Source organism: Hippoglossus stenolepis, chromosome 13 (assembly GCF_022539355.2).
Source record: "Hippoglossus stenolepis isolate QCI-W04-F060 chromosome 13, HSTE1.2, whole genome shotgun sequence".
NCBI classification, from domain to species: domain Eukaryota; kingdom Metazoa; phylum Chordata; class Actinopteri; order Pleuronectiformes; family Pleuronectidae; genus Hippoglossus; species Hippoglossus stenolepis.
The window spans coordinates 12,712,013-12,739,505 of NC_061495.1; the positions used below are offsets into that span (position 1 = coordinate 12,712,013).

Sequence of the window (27,493 nt, forward strand, 5' to 3'; positions counted from 1 at the left end):
ATATTTCGGCTCAACGCTGTCTGTAGCCTCCTGTTTACCAACTGTTAAGCATGCAGGTGGAAATATGCTGCCAGGCAGAGGGAAGAATAATTCCAACAATTCGAATATGCATCGAATTCTGCCTACAAATGTCCTGCTAAGAGAAAACGAGTATCAAAAACAATCCGTAGGTAAATCTTAAAAGTGCTGTGTGTGCAATTATCTCGGAAGATGAAGTGATCTGCAAGAGGAGTGGAAACTCTTGCATGATAAGCACTGCGACTCTTTAAGTACATTTGCGCCGATTGTACACTTTGACTTAAGCAACATTTTGAATGCTTGAATGCTTACTGTGACTTGTGATGCTACTATTTAATATTTTTGTTGTTGTATACCTTTTTCTTCAATTTCATCTATTTTCTGTTTCTTATTTATGTCTTAATAATCTTGTTTTTATTTCACCATATCGGTTGGGGCAGCTTCTTCTTCTTCGTCCCTTTAAATTGTAATTGTATTTATCGAATTCATAATCCTAAACATACATGCAACATATCGACACATAAAACACATGACAAAGGATAGAAAACAAAAAGCCCTGGGGTAAGTGTCATGGCTTAAAAAATCCATGGGTAGACAACAAGGCACTCATTGAAAAATTGTTATAAACCAAGTAATAATTTTTTTAAAGTAGAGTCCTCATGGCTTTAGGGTTCTTGGAGCCTGTCATGACGTCAATACAGTCTTTCATCTCAACTTTAAAAACATGAAAAGATGGTTTAGAGCCTCTGGACTTACATCTGTTAAATGTGGTAGTTACCGATTAGAAAGAAAAGATCTATCATAAAGAATTCACCTTCACTATTTATCTTAGAATCAAACGTGCAGCTGCGTCACAGTAGACATGATGGGGGCGGGTCCACTGAGTGAGGGGGCCGTCCCCAAACCCGAGGTAACCGTTCAAAACCAGCAGAGGGAAACTCCCCCTGTCCACCATCACTCTCTTCCGGGCACCAAGCGCTACTCAGCTCAACTTCATCCAGCATCCAGCAGCAAGATGGCCCCTGTCTCCATCAAGACCGTGTTGATCAGTGAGAGTGTGGACCCTCGCTGCAAAGCCCTGCTGCAGCAAAATGGCATCCGAGTTACGGAGAAGCAGCAAATGACAAAGGATGAACTCATCGCGGAGATCAAGGTGAAGTTGACTCTCTGCTTTAGCGTGCATCGTCTTCCTTTTTTTTTCCTGCTACGCAACATGCAGACTTTTTTTTTGTTTTGTTCTCCCAATCCTGTTCCGAAAAGTGTAGTCATTAGTTTTGCTGCTGCAGTTGTCGGGGGGGGGTGAATATAACAAATGCATCAGCGAACAGTAGTTTTAGATTCATGCAAACTTTGATTTGCAGAGTGCGCACTTTCACTTGTAAGCCTCGGTTCGCAGAGCTTTCCCACCAGGCTGAGGTGTGATCGCTGGATTTTGAGTTTAGGACCGCCCCCTTGGGAAGCTGATGCAACTCATCCATGATTTTACCAGTTCTCCAATCACATAGAACTACACCGAATTAAATGAATCTGTTCGCACCACAAAGATCATAAGTGCAAGCATGAACTCTTTAAACTTTTTTATTATGGTGCAATTAGGAGGAGGCTCTGTATTTCAAGAGCATTTCAATTAACTGTATCTGCACCTCCATGTATCATAAAAAGTGACAAACAGATAGGAGAGGGACATTGATGTCACAGTTTACACCACAACTGGCCCAACAGTTCCCTTTATGAAACCACATTTAAATTCACTAGGTACAGATTTCATATGGATCTGCACCAGATTGCAAACATTCAGGAATATTAGTCGTCTAAACATGCCTGATTTTTATTGAAAATGTTGAAAAATCAAGCTATTTTAGAGAAAGTGGTGGGAAAAATCCTGGATCTACATCTGATCTGGATTTGCACCAAAATGTAGTAGGTTCTTCCCTGGGTCATGCCCCTCCCCCTTTTACAAAATTTGTTTGATTTAGGTTTGTTGTGAAATCACTTTTGATTCTCGATAACATGAGAACACACAAACTGATTCCAACAAGTACGATTTATGCTCCACATTAAATGAAACAAGTTAAAGTGTTGGAACTTATTATTTTATATAAATTATATAGTAAGTTATACAATAAGTTATTGTTAACTTATTTTGCACAATTTGCCGAGAAAACGTCGCCAGGTGATACAATACTATGTTGTTTTTTTCTTATGTACATTTCATATCATGCTATTGTGGTGCAGATGTCCAAAAATGTAGCATAACCGCAAAGTAACTGACAGAATTGAATTTGTGGGCCTCAGGGTTTTGGAAGATTTGGAATTGCAGGTTAATTTTCTGCTTTGCATAGTTACTATTCATAAGATCAACTACAGATATAAAATAATTTCTAATCAACAATGTGCCTCTCTCACCATCCCAGGACTACGATGGCCTTGTGGTGAGATCTGCAACCAAGGTAACAGCCGATGTTATCAATGCTGCTAGCAATCTCAAAATCATTGGGAGAGCTGGGACCGGTGTGGACAATGTGGACGTTGACGCTGCCACCAAGAGGGGCATCATTGTAATGAAGTAAGTCTCGAGGCTTTTGTAAAAATTTGACTTGGATTGCAGCCTCAATATAATGTGCAGTTCCTTAACTGTAGACTGTTTCCTGCAGCACACCGAGTGGGAACACGATCAGTGCTGCAGAGTTGACATGTGCCCTGCTGATGAGCCTCTCAAGGTAAGATGACTTCTGTATTCATGAGCTTTTGTCGATATGCTCAGTCTTTTTAATTGCACCATAACACTGTGGTTTTCCGTTAAAATGTCCGTGTGTTTGCAGAAATGTGCCTCAAGCTGCAATGTCGATGAAACAAGGGAACTGGGATCGCAAAAAGGTCAGCAGAGATGTTGGTTCGCCCCTTTTTCCCCTTTGAACGACCGCGTCCGCAGTTGGCTCACAAAGCGATTTACCATCGCATGGTCGACTCCATTGTTGGTCCAGTCTGCAATAATCAGACACGACACTTGGATCTGTGTAGTTGTGGATTTTGTAATCAGGGTCATTGTCCTGTTTCTAATTTTACAGTTCATGGGTGCAGAGCTCTACGGCAAAGTGCTCGGCATAGTGGGACTTGGCAGAATAGGAAAAGAAGTCGCCTCAAGGATGCAATCATTCGAAATGAGGGCAAGTAAACAGATTATAACACGACGAAACTGTGTACACACGTTCAGATGAGACACAAATGCTGAGATATTTTCTTTTCTCGATCTTCAGACTATCGGCTATGACCCAATCACTCCACCGGAGGTGTCGGCCAGCTGGGGGGTGGAGCAGATGCAGCTGGAGCAGCTCTGGCCCCAGTGTGATTATATTACTGTCCACACTCCCCTGATGCCCTCTACTGTTGGTGAGTTTTACACAGGTTCTCCCCACTGAGCAGCAACAGACCTGGTGTTAGCTTCCAGCCAGTGGACAGCGTTACGGTTGTGATTGGATCTCACTTCCCGGCACTATATGCAAATAACACGACTGTCCTTTCTCATTTGTGTTTCGGCAAAAGCGAGAGATGGAGAGAAAGAGGGCGAGCGGATTCAGGAGGGACTGAATTACGAATGATACTTTAAGGAAAAGGATCAATCATTATGTGCGGATCAGTGTGGTGGCTACAAACAAATCAATGTGTGGACACTGAGAATCTTAAAAACATCTTTGATTTATTGTGAAACTGTAGCGGGTCAGAGGACGTCAGCTGAGTAGGCGGTCCTTCATACGTGGCCCAGGAAACATGTGCGTTCACACAGGAAAAGTAATGTGGCCACATGTGTCCCAGATCACCTGGAAATGTGGTCTGAGTGATGGGATCTCTGGACACATTTGGGTGCATTGTACTTCGGATCACTCAGGATGGATGCTAAAACCAGGTCTGAATAGGCTCAATGAAATCTTTGCTGATTACATCACTTTTCATACGATGCATTGTACTGGGGAGTTGTAGAATGCACTTATTAGATGTTTTTTTTGTGTGTGTGTGTGTTCAAGGTCTGCTTAACGACGAATCATTCGCTAAATGCAAGAAAGGAGTGAAGGTGGTGAACTGCGCACGAGGCGGAATCATCGATGAGGACGCTCTCCTCAGAGCGTTGGAGTCCGGACAGTGTGGAGGAGCAGGACTTGACGTCTTTGTTGAGGCAAGTTTACGACCCCCTATTGTCACACGTAAGTCTGATCACGTAACACAAATCAAACTGTTTTCCTCAATGGAGATGTGTTGTTATGTTTGGCCACAGGAGCCACCGAAGAACCGCCCACTGGTGAACCATCCCAACGTCATCAGCTGTCCTCACCTGGGAGCCAGCACCAAGGAGGCTCAGGCTCGCTGTGGGGAGGACATCGCCCTGCAGATTGTGGACATGGTGAAGGGCAAGAAACTGGTTGGAGCAGTAAGTTGTACCCGATCTCACACCAGTTTTTTGGTTGAAAAGAATATTTAAGAGGTACACTAGGAATTTAGTATTGCCCTTCCATAAAGCTGGGGGATTGGTAAGAGATGGTGAAAATGAAAGCTGGAGAAAATGGATAAATCAACGACAACAATAAAACCAAATCTCTCAGTTATAAAATGAAACATTTTGTTCCCACAGTTTTTTCAAACTCACTCAGTTTGTAATGCAGACTTTTAAATTGATCTACGAACACAAGCTGATGACACTTTAAAGGCACGGTCACACATACATGAATGCAGGCCAATGTCGCGGCTCAAAGTTCCCCCAAAGCTAAACTCCACGCCAAGCCATGCTGCGGATTGCTCTGACACAGGAAGTGAATGTTTGCAGATTGTTTGTGTGAACAAGAAGCAAAGATTTGCCACTGCTTCATTTGTGTATATGTGACAGTGCCCTCTGTGGGTGTTTTTTTTTTTAGAGCCACATATGTCATTATGCAACAGTTTTCATCTTCATGACAAATAAGCTGTTTCACATGTTAAATCCATGTTGTGTTTCTCTTTTTAAAGCTATTGCATAAAATCCAAGGTAGGTAACAAGAGAACTGAATGAACACATGTGACACTAACACTCACTTTACCTGAATGGCAAGATGACAGCGGCGTCATACACAAAGCTTTTTTTAGCATGAGCTCTCACTATTTACACTTACAATGCACAGCAAAAATCGAATGCATTAAGAACATGCAGCTTTGTGCACACGCTACTGGCAATCATCTCCATTTGCAGACTTCCTCTATGAAAACCAGTTTGCAGTTCATCCCGTCTCAGAGCTGTCACAAGTCTCTCACTTCATTGGAATATGCGATGCATGCAACCACTTCAAACTAATTTAATCTGCAACGGTCACATAATCCTCCAAGTTAGCCTTTACGTTTACAGTCAACGATTCTATAATACTTGTCAAAGCATGGCCAGGTAGTGGCATTATGTCATGTGAGCCGGAGTGATCAGATCTGAAAATACATCCTCGACGTGTCGCACCAGAGACGTGTGTTAAAACCAGGTCACAACAGGGTCTAAGGGTAACTAACACCTGATAAGTTCAGACGGTTTCTACATTTCAGTCACTATTTAACATTCAGATATCACCAGTGAATGTGTTCAGACCATGAGTGTTGTGAATGATTGTGCGTTTCTCCACCGAGAGACTGAAGTGATAATAGAACATGGTTTATTTTTCATGATGTATAAGTACAGGTTATCAAATTGTGATTAAGTACAGCCATAGATTATAGGGATTTCTCAATAACCTTCATGTTTTCATCTAAAAATGTGAATTATAACATTATTCTTACGTTGTATCCCCGAGAAAGCCGCCGCTCTGTTTGTTCATGTACAAGGAGCAGGCTTTCACTACTACTGTCTGACTAAATCTGTATTTATGTCACTGAATTTTGAAAGTCAAGAAGAAAATGGCAAAATCATGATATTGAGATGTAATCGTATGATTGTGTGTGCTGCTTAAAGCATCTGCTCCCGTTCACGAAAACACACCTGACCCAGTCCGACATGTCTTTTTCTCTTCTAGGTAAATGCTCAGGTTTTGGCGAGCACCTTCTCCCAGGAATCTCATCTGCTGATTAAACTCGGAGAAGCCATTGGAGCCGTGCTGCAGTCGTGCTCCAGCTCTAATAAACCGTTCAGCCAAGTGAAGATCACCACTCAAGGTAAAACTATACTTGTCTAATCAGTTTGTTTCATCAGTGAACTCAAAGGGAGGAAGACAGTATTGCAACAGTGGCGCTTTCCCCCCTCTAGTGGCGTGATTGTGAATCAGATACTGTATTTGATATCAGTTGTACATGAGCTAATGTAAAAGATGTGACCTTCTGTTTATGTGTTATCTGTTTTTATAAAAATTAACTGGAAGGTAATCTTATTCACTGTTTTCTACAAACAGGTGATGGCATGAAGTCCTCCGCCGGCTACATGACATCATCAGTCCTGGTTGGACTGCTGAAATCTGAATCTGGCTGCTGCCCAAACCTCATCAATGTCCTGAGTCTGGCCAAGGAATCTGGAATCGAGGTACAGTGTCATCTCATTGTGACAAATGCCACCTCACAACAAGGAGTGTGTCTTTTTGTTTTTAGTGGAATAATCGTGTCGTGCATGTGAACTGACCCTTCAGGTAAACCAAGCCCACTGTGCATCTGACGAGGCGGCTGATGGAGTGTGCAAGGTGGAGGTCATGGCCAACGGCTGCAGCTTCAAAGCCACGGGTGCAGTTCATGGTGGTGTGCCGGTCCTGCTGGAGCTGAGCAACAGTGTGTTCAGACAACCGGTCCGTCTCACTGGGAATCTGCTGTTCTTCAAAGCCCCTGCGAGTCCCAAGCTCCTTACTTCTGTGGCTGGTGAGAAACTTTGAAGATCATTTGTGTGAAAATCAGCCTTGTAGAACTGAATGTGTTTGAATAAGGCCTCAGTTAAAAGATAGGAACCATTATGTCTCTGTCTTTTCAGATTTAAAAATTAAATAGCTAAGTCCTTTCTTGTGCTTCAGCATTTTACACTGAAAAACTAGCACAGTTGAGTCTGTTGAGGACCATGGTCATCGCTAACATCTTATTTTTGATCTTTTATCAGAATGATCAAATTAGTATAATGGTGTACCCTCACAAATGGAATTCATCCATCCATCCATCCATATCTATGGGCCCTTTCACATCTACTTTGTTTGGTCAGGACCTTCAGACTTCTCAGTTTAGTCCAAACCAAAAGAGCAGGTGTGAAAGGTGCCACAGAACATGGTCCGAACCAACGGACCTAAATTTAGTCCAGACAAAAGAGTTAGTCTCTGTCTGGATCAAACTGAACCATAGTTTAGTTTGTTTCCAGTTTGAAAGACATTTTTTTGGATAGTTCCGATTTTCGGGAAGTTGATACAGCATCAAACAATAGAAGAAGAAAATTTAAAGAAAGTAGCCTGAAGGATGGTTTGTATCTGTTGAAACAATGTTCATTTTGCTGGTAGTAAAACCCTAATAATACTACAGTGGCAACAATATTAACAAATTGAACTGAAGGCTATTTTTTTTTCAATGCACTTTATAAAATAATCTTAGCGAATACAACAGCCAAACTGACAACAAACTGAGGTCACGTGCACAACCATCTACAAAGCTAATCCCAGCTGTCATTGGGCGAGAGGTGGGATCAGAATTATTTTTTTCATTTTTGTGTCATGCGCACAACTAACAACCTTTCTATCATGTCTATTCATCAATCGACTGAGGAGGAATTCAGTTTCTGAACTCCAGGGCATCGAGCAGCATCAAGTTATTACTGTTAATGATTGGAGCAGTGAATCAAGCAGACGCAGTATAGCACAAGTGGTCACAGATGCTCTTTTTTAATTTCAGGCTTTCCATTTAAATAAAAGATGGAATTGAGTTATGATCACTAAGGACTAAACAGTTTTCCCTGAGGTATTTGTATTTATTTTTTGCCTTTTTAAACTCGCACCTGTTTTTTTCTCTCTTTTCAATTGTTCTTTGTTTAGGAGTGCTGGCCACAGAGGGAGTGGAGATCGAGTCTTTCAGCACTCCCTCAGACCGCAGTGGTGATCTGTGGTATTGTGTGGGGGTGTCCTCCCTCCTGCGAGACCTCGGTGCCTTAAAGTCCTCAGTTAAGGAGTCCGCACAGCTCACCATTTAACTGACGGCAGCAGGAACCGCTGCAGTGCTTGGATAACATTCAGTATCTGAAAAAGCCTAACACGTTCAATAGTGTCTTTAATATAATTGATCTGTCTTGGTCTTCATGTTTACAGCTAACAACTTGTTTAGAAGTTGAACTCGTGTAGAACACTTTGAAACACTTGAACACTTTAAAATGTCTTGCGTTCTGATAACATTCCAGTGGTTATAAAGGGTTAGGAGCCCTTTGAAGTGAAGACTGGAGTGACTTGTTCTTTTTCAGTTTATTTGACCGTTTCAAAGCAGAGCTGTGGAATAAAATACACTTACTAAAACACTGTGAGAATGTTTTTTTTATTATTACTTAGTGAGTTTGAACAATGAATTACACGGGATGATTATGTCAATTGATCCAGGGCATTGCAGTTTTATGCCAAACCAGTCAATAAAATATGATTCATCACTGTTTGAAATGTCCCAACAGTGAAGTAATGCAACCCAACCACCATTTTCTACAATTTGTAGAATTCTGTCTATAAATGTACCCCTTTGAAATGGCCCATTTCTTCATTCAGTATGATTGTTCCTGACTTTTAAATACATTTACTGTCTGAATCTGACAGTAGGACTTAAAGAATAATTTGATAACATTCTCCAAAATCGTTTTATGCATTCAGCTCAAGTTCTGTATTTCAAATCCACTTGCCTTTACTCTCCCATCTGCTTGAACTTCAGGTCAATTTTCTCTAAAACAAGACGCAAGTATCACTACGTAAATACTAGAATGACACTCCGTAGAGCACACACGCAGAACGCATAGCTCTGCCAGAGTCCAACATTTCCTTTTAAATTCAATCAGGCCTTGTAGCTACAAGAAAACAAAACAATGTGGATCATGACATCATAATCTCCATTGTGGAAGAGTGACAAAAAGATGGATTAAAAACTACATAAAATACACACTGTTAAGAGACAACACTACACTAAAAGATCCATATATTACTCCGTGGGAAATCTGAAAATGTCCAAAAAAACTTGGGTCTGCCCCTTTGTCCAGATCTGTGCCAAATTTAATGACTTCTTTCTTGACCTATGTCCCATCCTTCTACCAAGTTTCATGGACATCTGTTTAGTAGTTTTTACATAATTCTGCTGAAAAACAATCACATAAACCAACCAACAAAAACTGCACAATTGCCCACTTTGACCTCTTACAGCCTCTTATAGTAATTTAACTGATGAAACCACGAAAGTTTATAGGGGGACTGTCCCTGTGGTGGAACTCAGGGGAATTAACAGGGGGATGGATGTGTTATAACCCCCCAATAATCAAAACCAGCCTGTACAGCCCCCTTATAATCATACCTTGACACTGAATGAAAATCATTGACTGAATATGATAAAACATGATAAAGTGGTTGGTTTTCTTGATTCAAAATAGTTTTTCCCATTTCCATCTTTTTTTACCTGCAATTTTTTGTAGCTATGTTGGCTAGTATAAATAGGGATTATTTCTAAGGTACTGTATATAAAGGACATTTTCATTGGTAAGACATATTCATTTAGAAATGAGTATTTATTAGAAATTATTATACATTTTGTGTTGGCCATGCCATTTGTTCTCAACCCCCAAAACTTCAACACATATTTATGCCCTTGGTGGAACTGATAACAGGGACATCTGAGACAGGAGGCCCCAATAGACCCCCGGGGCCCTCTCTGAGAGGTCACAAGTCAATGAGGGTAGGGAACCAGCGGTTTAATATTTAACTGTATGTTGTTTTCATATGTTTGATCATATGATTTGTTTGTAAAATCATCATTAAACTTCAGATGGTAAATAGAAACATAGTATCAGAAATAATCCCCACCAGTGGAAACGAATGTAAACCAGCGCCTGCAGTTATACCTCTGTGAGCACTGTTAACCTTTAATCCTTGTTAGGATTAACAGGCAAAGCCCTTGACCATGCTGCAAGTGGGTTCAGGATGCCATGGCAACCGCAAGAGTGAGAGGGGAAAACACATGAATGGCGAAAAGAGGCAGTGGAGCAGCACAGAATAACATTTGTATTCCAGCGGCGAAGCCTCTCCTGCACAACGCGGGGTCCGTGAACGCACCACGGGACTGTGATCGTGGATGTAGCTTTTATATACAGGCTCGGGGAGAGAAAGTAGCGGTGCACGGGGGGTGAATCCTGTCAATGGAGGACCTGCTGGTGCAGACCTGAAACTGCTGGAGAAGGAGGAGGAGGAGGAAGGTGCAGGAGGAGGAGGAGGAGGAGGAGGAGGGGGGTTGAGGGGGGTTGTCCGCGGCACACAAATACCAAAATAGGATCTGAGCTGCCTGCGACTGTCCTGCCTGAGCTAAATTGAGCTTCATGTGTTTGTCAGAGACGATCTGTTCACACACAGGGAGAGAGAGGACACAGAGGAGTGTGTGTGTGTGTGTGTGGAGCTGCAGCCTTTATTCATGGATATAAGATGAGAGGTAAGACCTGTGTTATTACAGCAAAGAGGTAAATAACTGACAGCATGACTGTCATTCATTATACATGGGAATATGACACTGTGCTGCCCTTTGCTTGTAAGTGCCCTTGGATCAATGCCACGCGTGTGTTTCTCCTGCAGACACCATGTCACACAAAGAAGGCGACATCTACACATACGACTTCACTGATGGAGATCATCCGTCGCAGCTCCTGGACGCACTCAGGCACTTCTACGTCAGCGGCCTCTTCACGGACGTCTCCCTCCAGTGCGGTGACTCCGGGGCGCAGGTGTTCCACTGCCACAAGGCGCTGCTGTCGGCCCGCAGCTCCTATTTTAAAGTCATGTTCACGGCTGACATGAGGGAGAGGACCGACAGCAGCATCACCCTGACCGGGCTGCGCGCCGAGGTCCTGGGCGCCCTGGTGAACTACGTGTACACGGCTCAGGTGCGCATCACCGAGAGCAACGTGCAGAGCCTGCTGGAGGCCGCGGACCTCCTGCAGTTCATCCCTGTCAAACAAGCGTGCGAGGAGTTCCTCATCCGCCTCCTGGACGTGGACAACTGCCTGGGGATGCACGCCTTCGCACAGCTGCACCTGTGTCCCGCACTGGAGAGGGAGGCCAGGAGAGTGATGCTGAGCAGGTTCCCAGAGCTCGTGCTGCAGGAGGAGTTCCTGGAGCTGGACCATGAGAGGATGAGGGCGGTGGTGGCCGCACAGAGCCTCACTGTGCAGAGGGATGAGGTCCTGATAGATGCTGTGGTCAAGTGGGTGACCCATGATTTGGATAACCGCGTTCACCATACTGTAGACCTGCTGCACTCCATCCAACTGGACCTGGATGAGATTTATTTCAAAGCGTCTCTAGAGGTGCACAGGCAGGGCTTGCTGAGCAGTGATGGGAAATTTAAATCTATGATAACTAAGGCGTTAAGGTCCAATAATGGCAAGGAGTTGTGTGCAAGTAGAAAAATGTCTTCCAGCATGTATATCATCGGTGGATACTACTGGCACCCACTGTGTGAGGTCCACTTCTGGGATCCTGTCAGTGACACATGGGTGCAAGGGAAAGCAATGCCTGACCACGAAAGAGAGAGTTACAGCATCAGCTCACTGGGAGCAAATATATATGTGACGGGAGGTTACAGGACAAACACGGTTGAGGCCCTGGACGCTGTTTCGATTTATAACTGCGACTATGACGAATGGACCGAGGGTTGCTCCATGATCACAGCGAGGTACTACCACTGTTCCGTGGCGTTGCATGGCTGTATTTACGCCATCGGAGGCTACAGAGGAGGAGCTCCGGAGCGAGAGACTGAATTTTATGACCCTTTGAAAAAGAAATGGCTTCCAGTGGCCAAAATGATCCAAGGTAAATAATTGGTGACATGTTATGGATTGACTGAAAAGCAGGAAAAATGAATGAATTAATGTTGAGAAAACTCACCACAAGGTCCATTTATTTTTCTGGAGCTTCCGATCAAATCACATGAACTTCATCAATTGGTGGAGCTTACCCAGTGTACGTGGGCAACTGGACTTGCTTGTGTTTCTTGAAGAAGTTTCGCCTGTCATCTAAAGGTCCAGAAGCTGAAATGCACTGTTGACCTGTGGTAACACTGTTCCACAACTGAACTGAACAAGCCTCTTGGATGAGAGGTGTAATGTCTTCAAGAAACACAAGCAAGTCCAGTTGCCTACGTACACTTGTACAACTTCTGAAGATACCATGACCTGGATGTCTGAGAATCTCTCACAGATATCTTTAAGGAAATCTCGACAATTGAACCATTTACACGAATAACCCTCTTAAGATCCAATAAACCCTTTCAGCTGAGGCTCAAAGTCCTTCCTTAGCCTTCAGATCTCCTGATGAAGCTCGTGCTGCATTACTGAAAGCTCCTGAACAGATCCTAGACCTTGTATTGAGACTTTCTAGTTGCATTTTTCTCCAAAGTCAAGAATGAACACTCAATAAATTGACATTTTCCTGAAAATACTATTTGTTGATGATACTGAGAAGAGTTTGTACATTTCATCAATTTATATTATCATTTAAAACCCCAACTTTGAGCTTAGTGTTTCATTCTTGACCTGTGGAATTACAGTAAGACAAAAATAATCTTAACACAAGGCCCACTCCTGTTTCTGATCAGTGTTATCTGAGGTCTTTCATCAGTAGCTGGAGTTTGCTCAGTTATCAGTGAGCTGGTTGAATCCCTTGAATCTAGATATTGAAGAAAGCTGATAGAGAAATCAGTTTGGGAAAATTGGTTTAAATAATGCCTGGTATAATGCCAGGTCCAAAGAGCATTTTAGTGCCTTTCAGCTCATTGATTTGGTTTTTCAGCCCACAAATTCACTGTTGTGGTTTATTCTTCATTCACCAGACATGGGCAGCCAGCTAGAATGAGCAAAAAGCTCTTAAACTCACTGTAAAACACCTTCTCACCAAATAACAGACAATGTTAATGACTAGATGGTGAACGTAGCCCAGCAACTGTTGGGGAAACCAAGATATTTCCATCTGCAGTTTGTGGTGAGCTAAATTTAACTTAAAACAAAGTGAACATTAGACTACAGGTGGCCAGATACAGAAATACATGCTATGGCTGCTTTGTGTCTGTTGAATGTGTAACCTGTTTGATAATAATTCACCATGTCAACTTTGAAACCTGATAATGTAGGAATGTGGTGTGTACAGCTTGTCACGCTGCCCCCAAGTCAGTCAAAAAATATTGAGTTGTTGATCAGATGTTGCATATGACCTCTGTTCTCTTGAAAGGTGTTGGAAATGCCACTGCCTGTGTAATGGAGGACAAAATCTATGTTACCGGAGGCCACTATGGCTACAGAGGAAGCTGCACCTATGAAAAAATCCAGGTCTACAAGCCAGAGGTCAATGAGTGGAGCATCATTACAATAAGTCCCCATCCAGGTATGAACGTAGGAGAGAAGAACGTAAGTGATAATGGCCTAAACATCATGTTCTTATGTTGAAATCCTGTGTTTTTAGAATACGGGCTGTGCTCTGTGCCTCTCAACAACAAGCTGTATTTGGTGGGCGGACAGACGACGATCGCCGACTGCTACGACCCGGAGAAAGACGAGTGGAGGCCAATATCAGTGATGAAGGAGAGGAGGATGGAGTGTGGGGCCGTAGTAATAAATGGATGTATTTATGTAACAGGGGGATATTCCTACTCAAAGGGGACTTATCTGCAGAGCATCGAGAAGTACGACCCTGAGCTGGACACATGGGAGATAGTGGGGACTCTTCCTAGCCCAGCCAGATCACATGGATGTGTGTGTGTTCACAGCGTGTAATGTCAAACCCTCATCACATTTTATGTTTATTTATTGTCATTTTGTGCCAAATCGATGAAAGTCTGAACAGTATGCTGTCAAAATGCAAATGCCATGTAAACCGTCACACAAGATGCCAAGCTAGCCCATGTTTTGCACTGTAGAGAACTACACAACTGCCAAACTGTTCAGCATCGACTATGTATAAAAATGAATGACATGGCTCCACCTCCTCCTACTATCTAGGAATGAAGCCAAAAACATCCCGTATACAAACGCTGTCTACTTGCGCATTTGGAGCCAGAGTCTCTGCAGTAGTGATCAGGGGATGAAGCCATTGTAGTGTCATTTTGTACGTTTTGTTTGGTCCATGTCCCATTTACTAACATGGAGGAGGGATTTATGACCAATACTGCAGCCACCCAGCAGGTGGCTTTTGAATTGCATTGGCTTAATTTTTGTGGAGCAGTCAAGTCATTCATCTTTATATACAGTCTATGGTCCATATAGTGAAGAACAAGTATATTACTTAACCTCAGGGACAACTAGTATTTTACTTTACATTTTTGAGTATTTCTGTTTTATTAGATTAAAAGGAAAGACTGAAAAGAGAAATGCAGAATCCAGCTCAGACCAATGATGCCAATGATGATCTTTTTTTTTATAAAGCTGCAGCACCAGGCTGCTACTGATTAAATAAATATCTACAACTGTGGTGTGATTTCTGTCTACATTTCTTATTTATTTCCATAAAATGTATAACACTGGACTCCATTTGACATTGACCAGCTACAGACAGATTTTATGTTTGACACAGACTTTGAATGTCATATACTGTTGACAATTCATTAGCTTTGTCTAGCTCAAACTAATGCAGTCCAATACAATAATGTTGCAATGAATCCTCCTTTTATGAAGGTTATAATGTCCAGTAATTGCTCATACTGTTTTAGGAGGTGTTCTCCTGTTCTGAATGTAGTTTGTTGCGATGTTATTCTGTACTACTCCACCCCATTAATTTCAGTGAAGGTAGTCTAAATAACACAAACATAAAATAATCATGAGGTTGAATAAATCTAAATCAATTCCAACAAAAATTAAACATAAAAACTTTGATGAAAGAAGGATTGATTGCCGAACTGTTAGTTCCTTGAAACACAGGAGGTATAACTGAAGTTGCAGAAGACCTTCAAACATACAAGGGATATTCACGATCTAGTCCTATATTCCAAAATGAGAATTAAAGTTAATTCATGTTGGTTGTAATGTAAACGCAAAGTAAGTTTATTTCTATAGCACTTTTTAACAACAAGGACATTCAAAGGGCTTCATATTGTACATCAAGACATGATATAAATGCAAACAATTCAAAGAGTCAAATGGAAATAATGAATAAACTGGAAGGGAACAATTGAATTAGAATCTTAATATGTTGAATTATTTAAAATAATAAATATGTTGCAAAGCAATTTCAAATATGGGGGTTTGTTTTGTAATGTTGCCAACGCTGTCTTCTTTATGCCAGTAGTTATTGTGGGGGGAATCACAGCGACACCCTGAGGATGTGAGCGGCACCACACACGTCCGCTCCCGTAGCGAGGAGCAGCTGTAGCGCTAAAACAAACTCTTTTTGGTCCTCGCTGTTCGCCGTAGCACGCAGTCCCACAACGTGCAGGCGACGAAGTGAAGCACTTTTAGATTTCAGCAGAAAACCCGCTGCTAGCGCCGACTCTTCGTACTGTAAGTTTCTGCTTCCTAACACAAAACTACGAGCTTTATAGTGTTTTTATGTCACCTGGTTAATGTTAGCAGCTTTACAAACGAGCGCAATAGACATTATTCAACGTTAGGCGTGTTTTAGCAACATGCTGACACGAGACAGGAGTTACGCAGTTTTCTTAATGACTTAAAGAACTAATTAAACTTAACGCGAACAAGCAACTAGCAGCCGACTAACTCTCACGTTGGATAAAACACGTTTTAGCAGCCGTGTCTACACCCGAAAACATGTCCGAGTGTACAGCTGGTGCACGCAAGCTAACCTAGCGTGTTAGCCATCAAGCTAGCGGCAGCACCGGCAGCGTGAGATCGGGGTAAATGAAAAATGTCCACTCCTCATGGCAATCACGCTCAGATGTTCTCATTTTGCCAGTTTTAAATCTGCTGATTGGATTATCATATTCCTGATCATTATGTTCCAGCTGCTGAACATCTGCCTAATCTTGTTTTGTGGATTATTTTGTTGGTATTTATCCAAAACAAACTACAAATGTATTTAATTTTACTGAATAATTCACTCAGTTCATCCCGAGAAACAGCTGTTTTTGCTTCTAATGGCTAAAAAGACCCGACAGGACGGGTTCAAACAAATCTAAATAAATCGGAAAGAAAAAAACTCATGGTATATGGCCCTCCATTTATTTCCATTTGCAATGTGCAATTTTAATTTAATTTACTAAACTTTTCTGTGCTCATTTTTCATACACTGAGACTGAGTCGAACCAAACAATGTAGATACTCAAAAGTGTTCATAAAAATTGCAATAAGTACAAATTCTAGCAGGGATGTGTTAAGGTTTACAAAGTTTAACTTCAACACATGCCTGCAATACTAAACGTTATTAAAAACTGTGCTGAACACCAAGAGATTAAGGACAAACCACGGTTACAATAAATGAATGTACATGATTGTATATTATTTACTTGATGTATGTATTATGGTGGTGGTGGCAGATAATTAGGGTGTCAGTGTTTCAATCAAATAGTCAGAGTTTATAAAATAGTAAAAAGGATCATTGTAATTTTCAACTCAATAATATCAAATTTGGACTGATGTAAAAACAAACTTGAAGGAGGATAAGTTTCCATTATTGAGAAGCTAGAATTAGTGAATATTCAGCTAAATGACTTAGGCCATTACTCAGCAGATTTGTTGTGGATTTATTTGCTGTAGACATAATAATTGTTTGTTGTTTTAGGACTTGGTGTTACTGTTGTCTCCACTGGACAATCATGGCAGAAAAGCAAGAGATGTCTTCAATTGAATTGAAAGTGGCACGACAAGTAGAGGTAATTGCAATGCTTAATTTTTGTTTATATTAATGTAACAATGACATTTAACTCACAGAAATCTATTTCATTCTCACCTAGTACTACTTTGGAGATCACAATCTTCCCAGGGACAAGTTTCTGAAAGAACAACTGCAGCAGGATGAAGGCTGGGTGCCTTTGGAGACGATGCTTAAATTCAACAGGTTTGCTATTTTCTCAAACTGCTCCTTACAACGCCTGGGACAGAGGTTGTCGCACCTTGTACATATTGTTAATCCCTATGAAGCAAACTGGGGTTGGTGAATATGGGCTATACAAATAAAATTTAAACAGGTAGGACAAGGTTAATGTGCTCCCTCAAACCTGTCCCTTAAGTGTACCTGTTAGCAACCAGATCACATTTAGCCACAACGTGCACACACAAAACGGCCACACCTCGTAAACAGAGAGATATTCATGATTATTATTAGAAACTCAGCTCAACTGGTAAGAAGTCGGTGTGACTCGGCACACTTGTGTTCTCATCAAGCCTAATGGAGCAGTATCATCCAGTGTCTGTAGTTATGTACTGTCACTGCAGTAAAATGCTGTGCTTGCTTTCTTTCCTTCCTGCTCAGAGTGTTTAAAACATTTGCGTTCTCCTCCCAGACTGAAGACTTTAACTACCGACAGCAGCGTCATTGTTGCAGCTCTTGAGAAATCCAAGACCGGCCTCTTGGAAATCAATGAAGACAAGACAAAAATCAGGAGGTCTACAGATAAACCCTTACCTGAACTGAACGATGAATACAAAGACGCCGTTAAACACAAATCTGTGTACATTGTAAGTTTATGAATTGATTCCCACACATAAAGAAAATAGTCTTTGTAGATACATACATTTTCTTGTATTCCCACTGTATTGAAATATACATCAGACATTTTTGTTTTAAAACTTTATTATAAATTCACAGTCACATAGTCTTCTATTTTCCAACTTTAGATCTTGGTGTTTTCTGCTGCTGTGTCGTGTTTCTGTAATGTTTTTTATCTTTAAACATCTAGAAAGGTTTTCCTCTTGAAACCTCTCTCGATGAGATTCAGGAGTGGTTGAATGCAAAAGGCGACATAGAAAATATTCAAATGAGGAGAAACCTGCAGAGGCAGTTCAAGGTAATATTTTTGTATTTATCACTCAAGTTTGTTTTTCTGTGTTTTTGGAGGAGATTTTTTATTACTTGTGTCTTTGCAGGGATCAGTGTTCATCTGTTTTAACACAGAAGAGTCATCCAAGCAGTTCCTTGAACGTTCAGACATAAAATCATTCAAGGACAATGAGATGCTTGTGTTATCAAGGTAAGTTGTGCTGCTTCTTGGTTTAAGCTTTATCTTCAGTGGACAAATTCTGTGTAGTGATTTAAAAAAAAAAAAAAAAAGAAGCACCACATCTGAGAAAGGGTACAAGTGGACTTATTCTGCTGGATGAAACGCATTTGGAAGTTTTTGCACCCTTCAAGTCTGTCAGTCATTTCCAGAGCTTATTTCACTTTCTTGAGCTCTCAGGGTGCTTCTTCTGAGCCGCTTTTGAGAAACTAGATAATGGAAGTACTGTTAGTCATTCTTACATGTTGTTGGTGCCATGGATATGTGCTGTCGGATTACGCTGAGTGTAAAAAATATTACTGGTAATGTGTCTGATACAAAAAATGGGTGTACTATCACATTAAACTACATTTGACATGGCATTGAGTCCACCAGGACGTTACTACCTTATTATTGAGAAACTGTTTCAAATATGTTTGTACGGGTAAAATGCACTTAAGATGATCCAAAGATCTAGAGGAATAGATTAATGCACCAGATAGATTAATTACTTAAGACAGTAATCATTTGATTGCTGTTATACTTTCAGGGAAGACTACCATGCAAAGAAGGCTGAAGAGCGAAAACAGTTCAAACAAGAGACAAAGGCAAAAGCAAAACAGTAAGTACACATGCAATACCATTTTGTCCTAGTATTCAGTTTATAAAAACATTTCTGACAAAAATATATTATTTAGAGACAAGGAGCAACTGCAGAAAAATACAGAAGATAAAGAAATGGTAAGATCCCCTCAAGTGTTAATCACCTTATATTCTACCACTGCGATGGACTCATACAAACGTGTTATGGCCACCTTAATAATAAATTGTTATTTGTGTTGCAGGGTCTGCTCCTGGACGAACAGACAGGGTGCTTGTTGAAGTTCAAAGGGGAGCTCGAAGATGTTTCCCGAGAGGACTTTCATGAATTGTTCTCAGGGCACGGAAAGATAAAGTGGGTTGACTTCACACGAGGAGCTAAAGAGGTAAATAAAATCTGCACCACTCGCAGCCTCGAACTCAGGATGAAGAGATCGGGTTGTTAAAATGTTTTTTTTACCTTCCAAACAAGGGTACCCTCCTTTTCGATGGAAACGCAAAGGAGGCGTTTGACAAGGCCAAGGAGGCAAACAAAGGAGAGCTAAAAATCAAGAACAACAGCGTTACATGGCAGGTGCTTGAGGGAGACGAGGAGAAAGACGAGCTGAAGAAGATCATCGAAGCTCAACAAGAATCTTACAGCAGGTCCAGGGGTAGAGGTGAATACTAAACTTCCCAACTGAATGATTTGTAGATCAATATATAAGCTCATCTGTTATTTACAGTATTGATTAGTTTGTCCTGATGCATCTTGTTCGCCTTAAAGGTGGTAGAGGAAGATCAGGCGGCAGAGGAGGAAGAGGAGGACGAAGGGGAAGAGGTGGAAGGGATCAAAGCAGAGGTCGGTACCAAGGCAAAAAGACGAAATTTGATAGTGGTGATGAAGACGATGGTGAGTGCAGCATCTTAAGTACTTCCTAATTTGTTATGGCAAGATAATTAGACTTTTAAAAATGTATTTACTTTGCGTTTCTTCTCCAGCACCCGCTGCCCCAAAGAGAGAACGAGAAGATACAGACGGTCCTGCAGCAAAGGTCGCCAAAACTGAAAACGGATCTTAGTCACACGGTCACAGCCAGAGATTTTTTCTTTTGTGGAAACATTTATTATAAACAGTTAAAATGCAGAGACAACTTAAATCCATTCCAGTGAAAGCTTCAGGCTTTGGAGAATCGAAGGAAATCCACCTGGATGTCGACCTAGAGAAACGATTTGCAATGATTGGCATCAGTTTTTCAGCATTTTAAGTCCCTGTATTATATTGCGCCTCCTACATTAATTATGTACCTTTTGTTTGTAAGATCTTTTTTTAATTTTATCATATTCAGCATAAAGACAGTCATTTGATTTCACTGGGACATTTTAGTTGGTCTTGTAAGGCCCGTGTGACATCTAGCGTTGTGCGCCATTGTGTGTTTTGTTTTTCCTTGGTAGAATTCCTACATTACGTGAGAACATCTTATTTGCTATTTTGTTTTTTTTATGTTTGCATATGTGAATAGCAAATAAAACATTTATTAAAATTAATTTTTTGTTTTGTTTTTGTGTGTTTGTCAAATACAGCTTCAGATATCTGCAGGAAAACATCTGAAACTGGTGTGATGCAGCTCATTAGCTTACCGATTTCTTTTTGTGGAACTTATAAGATGCTGGCAAGTCATATCTCAGCTCTGTAAAGAAAACACATAGTCAGACTTCAAATATTTAAATTGTAGAGGATATGTACTGTATTTTTCTTACCTGCGATTACTTCCATCTTAACTCCCCAGTCCTTAGCCTTCTTTTGTATGTGCTGTAGATGGAGGATTACACATCAGGCATTACACACTATAGATACCAGAGATGTAGACATGAAATTAACTAAACTGAGATTTGATCATTAGTTTTGACCACGTCATTGAAAGGACGTGGTCAACAGGTGATGGGTATGAACTTACTTCTCGTGTTGTTGTTTTATGAAGTGAGTACACTGCTGTCTTTGCCATTGTTAAAGCAGCCTTTAGGAACTTCATGTCCATCCCTTAAAGAGTAAAAGCAACATAAAAACTACATAACATTAGAGCTACAGGGACCTACATTGATTTTTTTTTTTTATATGATTAATTAACAGGAATCTGCTCTGAATGTGCAGAACTATTGTGTTTTCAATGCAAAGTATTTTAATCTCAAATGAAAATCTCAGCAATAATATAGATGAAGTCATTTTTCAAACCATGTCCAAAGGAAGGTTGTTCAGGAACTTGTGAACATGGGAATTTGTCTCATCTCTAACATATGTCCCTTATGTACTGAATGTTACATAAAGTCAGAAAAAGGCCACTATTGCATTATGGGAATTACAGTATTGAGTATTTATGGATCTTGATGCAAAGTACGTTTTATGAATCAGAATATTTCACCCTCTCCTGTTCACACATCTGTCGTTCAGAAGTGCCAAACCTAATGGATGTGAAATACTGAATCATTGGAGCAGCACTTTTAAAACGAGCCCTCACCTTGGTTGTGTTTTGTCCCAAACGGTGGATTCATTATTACGGTGTCAAACTTTGAGGCGTAAGCATCTGGGTCCAGAGAGCAGAGATCACACTGGACCAGATCCACGTTGGAAATCTCAAATTCCTCTGCATTTCTTCTGAATATTTCCAGTGCATCCTCGTCAATGTCGAAGCCAACGCACAAACTGCAGAGGAGAGAGGGTGTGAGGAGGGGAAACTCCTTTAAAAACAAATGTGTGAGGACAATCAAAAGCTCTCACCCTGCATCTAGCATCGCAGCTCCGATGCTGAGGACACCACAGCCACATCCCAGATCTGCCACCAGTCTGCCCTCAATGTCCTCAAATGTGTTCTGGATAGTGTAAAGCATGCATGCTGCAGGAAGAGATAAAACGCAAAGTTAGTGACAACAATCTCTCCACACAAACTCCCCCAATAAGCACATGTGTATCTGCTCCAACCTGCAATATGAGGACTGGTTGGATACTGCTCGAGAAGGATCTTTGGTTCGTCAAACCCGTCCACCTGCTGAAGACAGCTCTCCAACTCTTTCAGTTTCATCACTGGAGACTGGGACAACACAACATGCGAGGATCCAGCTCCACAACCCAGAGATCAGCAACTTCTCACGATCTTCTTCAGCTGTGATCTGTGAGAGTGTAAACATTCAGCATGGCTCCAGACGACTTCCGCTGGGGAGTGTGCATCCTTCAAAACAATCCGACCAGATCGAGGCCAATCTCGATAGTTCCTGTTCCTGTTGTAATAAAAAGTAGTTCATATACATGTACATACAAACACACACACAGAGGGAAACAAATTATAAATACACACACAGAGAGAAAAAGAGAGAGTGAGAGAAAATATTAATAATGAAAAAATGTTCATACATATACGTATATGTATATACATATACAATAACACACATGCACAGAGGAAAAAAATATAGATACAGAGAGAGAGAGAAAATAATATGAATGAAAAAATATTTGTACAAATACATATATGCATATACATATACAAACACACACACATATATATATATAGGATGCACCCTGTGTGTGTATATCATACATATATATGTATAATATAGAGCGAGAGAGAGAGATTAAATAATGTTCTGGTCTTCATGGTCTCATTTCATTTATGGGGGCACTTGCATAATAATTTCTCTTTATCAGTGCGATGATGATGGTGATGATGATGATGATGAGGATGAAGATGATGGTGATATTATGATGAGGTTGATAATTATGATGAGGATGATGAGGATTGTGATGATAATGAGGATGAGGATGATAATTATGAGGATGAGGATTGTGATGATGAGGGTGACGATTATGATGAGGATGAGGATTATGTTGATGATGAGGAGGATTATGATGATGATGATGATGATGGGACGGTCCCACACAAGGTTATCAGTTGCCTAGAAACAAGCGAACACAACGTCCCCGCGGTGACTGTGTATGTTCCGTGTAAACGTCCGCTCGGACTCTGCTGGATCAAATACCTGTTCGAGGCTCAGCGGGATTAAAATACTTCACACCACATTTATTTGCATTCACTGCGGACGGAGAGCACATCGGGAGTCCGCCAGCCAACTGCGAGGCGACGGGTCGTATCGCGAGAAAGCCCGAGAACATGGAAACAGGACAACAAAAATAAATTTGTGGACAACAAGCCAGAGTGCATGATGGCGGCGTCGCTGCTGCGCCGGGACAAGAAGACCACTGCCGTCCACTTGAAGGCAGACTTAACCCGGACTGACGATACCAGCGGGGTCGGGCAACTCCAGGAGCTGCTCGACGTTGTGCTAAATCCCGAGAAACCCGCGGCGGACACGGAGGCGCTGGACTGGTGCAAATGTCTCATTGCAGGAGGCGAAGGTTTCGAGGAGTTCTGCAAGACGGTCCGGTCCTATGACAACGCGACCCTGTGCGGCTTGGTGTGGACCGCCAATTTCGTGGCGTATCGATGCCGGACCTGTGGCATCTCCCCGTGCATGTCCCTGTGCGCCGAGTGCTTCAACAACGGAGACCACACGGGCCACGACTTCAACATGTTCCGAAGCCAGGCTGGCGGGGCCTGTGACTGTGGAGACAGTAATGTCATGCGAGAGACTGGGTAAGACCGAATTAGCTGCGAGCTAAGCTAGCTAGCTAGCTAACGAACGGGTTCAGCCGGGTGTCGCTTTGACAGCTCTCGGATGGAAATAGTCCAACGTGGTTATTTACTGCGCTGTCGTTGGCAATCGTGGGAGAGACATGTTTGAATGTTCTGATAATTTTAATAATTTGATCGCAGAAAAGGTTCGATACAGCAGCCGAGCCTGGATGGTTCACCAGCATACCCGTTACAACCATAACATTAATGTCATGCTCGTTGCCACAACTGGAGGCTACAACAGATCCCTGTGACACTGTTGTGACACAAACATGAGTCTGCATGTTGTGTCATTAATAATCTTGAAGACTGATGTGTTGCTACAGCTAATCCAGCTGTTATATGAACAGTGGAAACCAGTCTGTCTGACATATCTCCATTCGTGATGATGCTGTCTGTATTAAAGAGATGGACAAAAATATACCCATCCAAAACAGTGTGACAGTGGCCCACCTAGTACTTTTAAGTCTTTTAATAATAATAATAATGTCTTTATTTATACAGCACTTCTGTTAAGAGCTTCACGAAGAAAAAAACCCAAGCAAAAAGAACACAAAAACAATTAAAGACAGCCATAAAAGAATACAAAATACAAATTTATCCATGACCACCTAATATAATACTGATAATAACTGATTTGTGTGTAGATTTGTGTGTAGCAATTACTGTGTAGTCTTAAGCAATATGAGTGAGGGCTGTACTAGTCTGTGTCACACCATGTGTATTTGTGTGTCACACCATGTGTATTTACAGAGATTAAAAATACTTCCCCATACACTCACCTTGGTTTAATCAACAAATCCTGAACATTTGTAATATCAGCCCAACCCCAATACTCAACTCTTATGAAATTCGAAATAAAATAATCATTACTGAGCCTCTTTCCTGATCATGTAGGTCAGAAGAATTAAATAATAAATGAATTAAAAATGAAGTTGAGAGAGATTTGGCTGATTTGTGGTCGGTGAGTTTTCTGCAACAGTAACATTCGTATGTTTCTCTTCAGATTTTGCAGACGACATCGGTTGAGAACAGGAGAAAATGTCCCCTCAATACCTCGAGACCTTCTCTTGATGTCTGAGATGGTTCTTCCTCGCTTCATCCTGTGTATCATACAGTACCTGAGGGATGGATATGTCGAAGCAGGTAAAAACACTCACAACAACGACCTTCTTTTAATATAGATATGGAATATTAATGGGACCAATTTAACCAGTAAAAATGTCTTGTGTTGGGAACCATATCAAATTCAAAACACGGTCTGCTGTGTCATACAGATACCGTTGTGTTATACAACCGTTTACATCCCCAATTACGTATTGAGTCTCGTGGCTTCTATCTGTTATCTTGCTTCGTCAGACACCACAACTGAAAGAGATCTACAGAAAGTCCTGCAGCAGCTGGAGCCTCAGATCTCTTTCCTGGAGGAGCTCACCAAGATGGGCGGAGCAATGAGGACTGTGCTGACGAAGATCTTGACCAATCAGCAAACATTCAAAGAGTTGAGCATGGGTAAATATCTACACTCCTGTTTGTGTTAAAACAACATAGAGTGAGACCACAATAATTTAAATAAGAAATAACTTGTAGTGGTCTAAGGTCTTATGTCACTTTGCTATTGTTTTATTCTCATCTGTTGCTGTTGATGTACAACAGCTACTTGCTTGGAAAATGTAGACTGTGCTTGATCTTCTCAAGCACTTATATAAAAAGACAAAACCAGAAATAAAACATATACTAAAATTGACCACCACTATTAACAAATAAAGTAATTGAAAGAAGGGACAAATTCCCTTTTCTTCAAATTCTGCATACTAGCTTCAAATTAAGTTTTCTTCAGCTTGAGATTTCAACACAACTCTTGTTGTTACAGTGTCGAGTGTTTTTCTTCTTTGTTGCAGGCCAAGAGGAGAATTTGTACGCTAAAAAGAACTATGACAAGTATTTGTCAGCGTTAAAGAATTCCGGTCTGGTGTCTGTGGAGGAGAAAAGTCAAGGTGCTGCTGCTGATGTCACTGTTGGTGCTGAAGGAGGTGCAGGGGCAATGGTCCTATTGGGTAAGATAACATAACATTTAATGTGAAGCATATTTGGGAAATGGCTTATCCTTGTTCATCTGCATGCTTTCCTCACAGGGGTCAAAGTCTTGCTCTTGCCAGAAATAATAAGTTATTGTCAGACATTACTGTTAGAGAGATCAAACTTTGCCGAAGTGATTTTGAATGTGTTAGAACATTTCACGTCTTGTTCTAACCAATGCTGAATACTGCTGTTTGAACAAATTGTCCCTTTTGAAAATTTTTATATTTCAGAAATGTGCTTTGTGTTTGTCTAATGTCTAAAGATGATGCAAATTTATACTTATGTATTTGTTTTAATTAATAAAAGATATCCGTTTATTATTTATGTATGCTTTTATTTATTTTAGGAACCACTGCACCAGGGGGCCCAGATGAGTCTAGTAAAGAGGTTTGTGTCAGCATCAAACACATAAAACCTTAATGACCATTTTCAGTTGAATCTACGTTCAGACTTCAAAAGTTTATTCTGTCATTTGTTATTAGTATATGAATAAATATCTATTATATGTGAACAAATTATGATAAATCACAATTTAACAGATCCACTGAAGTTTAACTTGATGTGAACTGATGTACAGTTACTATAAGTGTTCGTTTTATTTTTACTCCCAGGAAGATCAAGATGCTGGGCAATCTGTTGGTCAGAGGAAGAGGGTGAAGCTGAGCAGCAGTACCAAAGGTAAAAATGGAAAGAAAATGTAATGCAGCGATAAATTTAACATGAATTACCTAATTTATTATGAGTCTTTTTTCTGCCCTCAGACCCAAGGATTATTGATTCTCTGAAGCATAAATGCTTTCTGGAGGAGTTGCTGTTCTGGACAATAAAGTACGAGTTTCCGCAGAAGATGGTCACCTTCTTACTAAACATGTTGCCAGATCAAGATTACAAGGTATTTCTTTTTTTGTGTTTGCATTTATTCATAAAAATATGTCTCGTGTTGCTCTAGTTTCCTTCTCAGATGTGTCCGTGAATTGAAATTATACTTTAAACAGAGAGACAAAATAGTAACAGTCTGCTTAAATTGTGTTGTGGGTTTTTCCCTTTTCCTCTCTGGCAGATCACCTTTACAAAGACATTTGTTCAGCATTATGCATTCATCATGAAAACGCTGATGAAAAGCCACGAGTCGGACACCATGTCCAATCGCATCGTACATATCAGTGTGCAGCTGTTTAGCAATGAGGAGCTGGCTCGACACATGACAGAGGATTGTCACCTGCTGGACATAATGGTCACAGTCCTCCTCTACATGATGGAGAGTTGCCTTATTAAAAGTGAACTTCAAGGTAAGTTGTCCAGATGTGTTGGATTCTGCACAGCTCATCCGACTCTTCACATGTAATTATTGTAAAGAATGAAGTAGACCGATGTAGGGATGCTTATTACGGATCACTGCACAAACACTGTGGCAGTGAACATGGTCGAACTGTTGCTTTATCAAACTGAAATTTAAGTTTTAAGACGGAGCTTTTATGTCGTATCTCAAAATATCAAATTGCACACACTCAGTCAAAAGATCCTGTGTAATGGATTGAGCCCGAGGGAATGGATAGCATCATACAAGTTGGTCCTTAGTTCAATGATGTAAAAATGGAATTGCTTTTCAAACAAAGAAATGCAACTGTTAATTTTTTATTTCTAATCATTTTCAGTGTAGACGAAATCATGCACAGATGTTTCATCCCTCTGGCCTTTCTAATTTTCACAGGGTCTGAGTGAAATGAGCTTCAATTTATCATTTGAGTGCCGTCCTATTTATTTTTAAACTCTGCAGATGACATTGTCTTTCTGTATTGGCAGCCAGGTGTTGA

The 27,493-nt window shown here is 41.0% G+C and overlaps 5 protein-coding genes across 7 annotated transcripts in view; 4 read left to right on the forward strand and 1 right to left on the reverse strand.

The window, feature by feature from the left end:
* The first annotated feature begins 948 nt into the window (after positions 1–948).
* phgdh (phosphoglycerate dehydrogenase) lies at positions 949–8,480 on the forward strand. Its single transcript, XM_035175043.2, has 12 exons — positions 949–1,171; positions 2,433–2,584; positions 2,673–2,738; positions 2,841–2,895; positions 3,087–3,185; positions 3,276–3,408; positions 4,041–4,189; positions 4,289–4,441; positions 6,036–6,174; positions 6,408–6,535; positions 6,639–6,861; positions 8,010–8,480. Exons 1-12 carry the CDS (start codon positions 1,034–1,036, stop codon positions 8,162–8,164), a joined length of 1,590 nt encoding a protein of 529 aa, XP_035030934.2. The 5' UTR covers positions 949–1,033; the 3' UTR covers positions 8,165–8,480.
* Positions 8,481–10,452: 1,972 nt separating this feature from the next.
* Positions 10,453–14,660, forward strand: klhl23 (kelch-like family member 23). The gene is made up of 4 exons (XM_035175196.1): positions 10,453–10,635; positions 10,776–12,011; positions 13,425–13,577; positions 13,656–14,660. The coding sequence occupies exons 1-4, from the start codon at positions 10,629–10,631 to the stop codon at positions 13,964–13,966; spliced, it is 1,707 nt and encodes a 568-aa protein (XP_035031087.1). The 5' UTR covers positions 10,453–10,628; the 3' UTR covers positions 13,967–14,660.
* An 881-nt stretch (positions 14,661–15,541) lies between these two features.
* On the forward strand, positions 15,542–20,460 carry ssb (small RNA binding exonuclease protection factor La). The gene is made up of 12 exons (XM_035175206.2): positions 15,542–15,685; positions 16,923–17,013; positions 17,095–17,198; positions 17,644–17,818; positions 18,040–18,147; positions 18,227–18,330; positions 18,887–18,958; positions 19,035–19,077; positions 19,182–19,322; positions 19,409–19,595; positions 19,703–19,828; positions 19,918–20,460. The coding sequence occupies exons 2-12, from the start codon at positions 16,957–16,959 to the stop codon at positions 19,995–19,997; spliced, it is 1,197 nt and encodes a 398-aa protein (XP_035031097.1). The 5' UTR covers positions 15,542–15,685; positions 16,923–16,956; the 3' UTR covers positions 19,998–20,460.
* On the reverse strand, positions 20,019–22,151 carry mettl5 (methyltransferase 5, N6-adenosine). The gene is made up of 7 exons (XM_035175207.2): positions 21,893–22,151; positions 21,692–21,806; positions 21,432–21,616; positions 20,874–20,956; positions 20,677–20,728; positions 20,557–20,606; positions 20,019–20,135 (listed from the first exon to the last, which is right to left on the reverse strand). Exons 1-7 carry the CDS (start codon positions 21,990–21,992, stop codon positions 20,094–20,096), a joined length of 627 nt encoding a protein of 208 aa, XP_035031098.1. The 5' UTR covers positions 21,993–22,151; the 3' UTR covers positions 20,019–20,093.
* Positions 22,152–22,927: 776 nt separating this feature from the next.
* ubr3 (ubiquitin protein ligase E3 component n-recognin 3) overlaps positions 22,928–27,493 on the forward strand; it is a 41,374-nt gene continuing 36,808 nt past the window's right edge. For 2 of the 3 annotated variants that reach the window (XM_035175201.2, XM_035175203.2), the window contains exons 1-8: positions 22,929–23,558; positions 24,604–24,743; positions 24,957–25,109; positions 25,499–25,654; positions 26,026–26,066; positions 26,291–26,357; positions 26,441–26,571; positions 26,740–26,968. In XM_035175201.2, coding sequence (XP_035031092.1) covers positions 23,125–23,558; positions 24,604–24,743; positions 24,957–25,109; positions 25,499–25,654; positions 26,026–26,066; positions 26,291–26,357; positions 26,441–26,571; positions 26,740–26,968 — 1,351 coding nt within the window. In that variant the 5' untranslated portion in view covers positions 22,929–23,124. Of the gene's footprint in view, positions 23,559–24,603; positions 24,744–24,956; positions 25,110–25,498; positions 25,655–26,025; positions 26,067–26,290; positions 26,358–26,440; positions 26,572–26,739; positions 26,969–27,493 lie in introns of all 3 variants that reach the window. The other variant, XM_035175202.2, reaches the window with a different exon arrangement.

What these genes read in the sequence shown, in the direction of transcription:
- klhl23 (XM_035175196.1), top strand. An exon ending in AGTGGCCAAAATGATCCAAG is followed by an intron (nt 12,012 to 13,424) that starts GTAAATAATTGG and finishes TTCTCTTGAAAG; the next exon opens with GTGTTGGAAATGCCACTGCC. An exon ending in TACAATAAGTCCCCATCCAG is followed by an intron (nt 13,578 to 13,655) that starts GTATGAACGTAG and finishes CTGTGTTTTTAG; the next exon opens with AATACGGGCTGTGCTCTGTG.
- mettl5 (XM_035175207.2), bottom strand. Translation starts at nt 21,992, where the DNA reads ATGAAACTGAAAGAGTTGGAGAGCTGTCTTCAGCAGGTGGACGGGTTT. An exon ending in GCTGCGATGCTAGATGCAGG is followed by an intron (nt 21,617 to 21,691) that starts GTGAGAGCTTTT and finishes TCTCCTCTGCAG; the next exon opens with TTTGTGCGTTGGCTTCGACA. An exon ending in TGGGACAAAACACAACCAAG is followed by an intron (nt 20,957 to 21,431) that starts GTGAGGGCTCGT and finishes TTACTCTTTAAG; the next exon opens with GGATGGACATGAAGTTCCTA.
- ssb (XM_035175206.2), top strand. Translation starts at nt 16,957, where the DNA reads ATGGCAGAAAAGCAAGAGATGTCTTCAATTGAATTGAAAGTGGCACGA. An exon ending in GAGATGCTTGTGTTATCAAG is followed by an intron (nt 18,331 to 18,886) that starts GTAAGTTGTGCT and finishes TTATACTTTCAG; the next exon opens with GGAAGACTACCATGCAAAGA. An exon ending in TCACACGAGGAGCTAAAGAG is followed by an intron (nt 19,323 to 19,408) that starts GTAAATAAAATC and finishes CTTCCAAACAAG; the next exon opens with GGTACCCTCCTTTTCGATGG.
- phgdh (XM_035175043.2), top strand. Translation starts at nt 1,034, where the DNA reads ATGGCCCCTGTCTCCATCAAGACCGTGTTGATCAGTGAGAGTGTGGAC. An exon ending in AACTCATCGCGGAGATCAAG is followed by an intron (nt 1,172 to 2,432) that starts GTGAAGTTGACT and finishes TCACCATCCCAG; the next exon opens with GACTACGATGGCCTTGTGGT. An exon ending in AGTGAAGATCACCACTCAAG is followed by an intron (nt 6,175 to 6,407) that starts GTAAAACTATAC and finishes TTCTACAAACAG; the next exon opens with GTGATGGCATGAAGTCCTCC.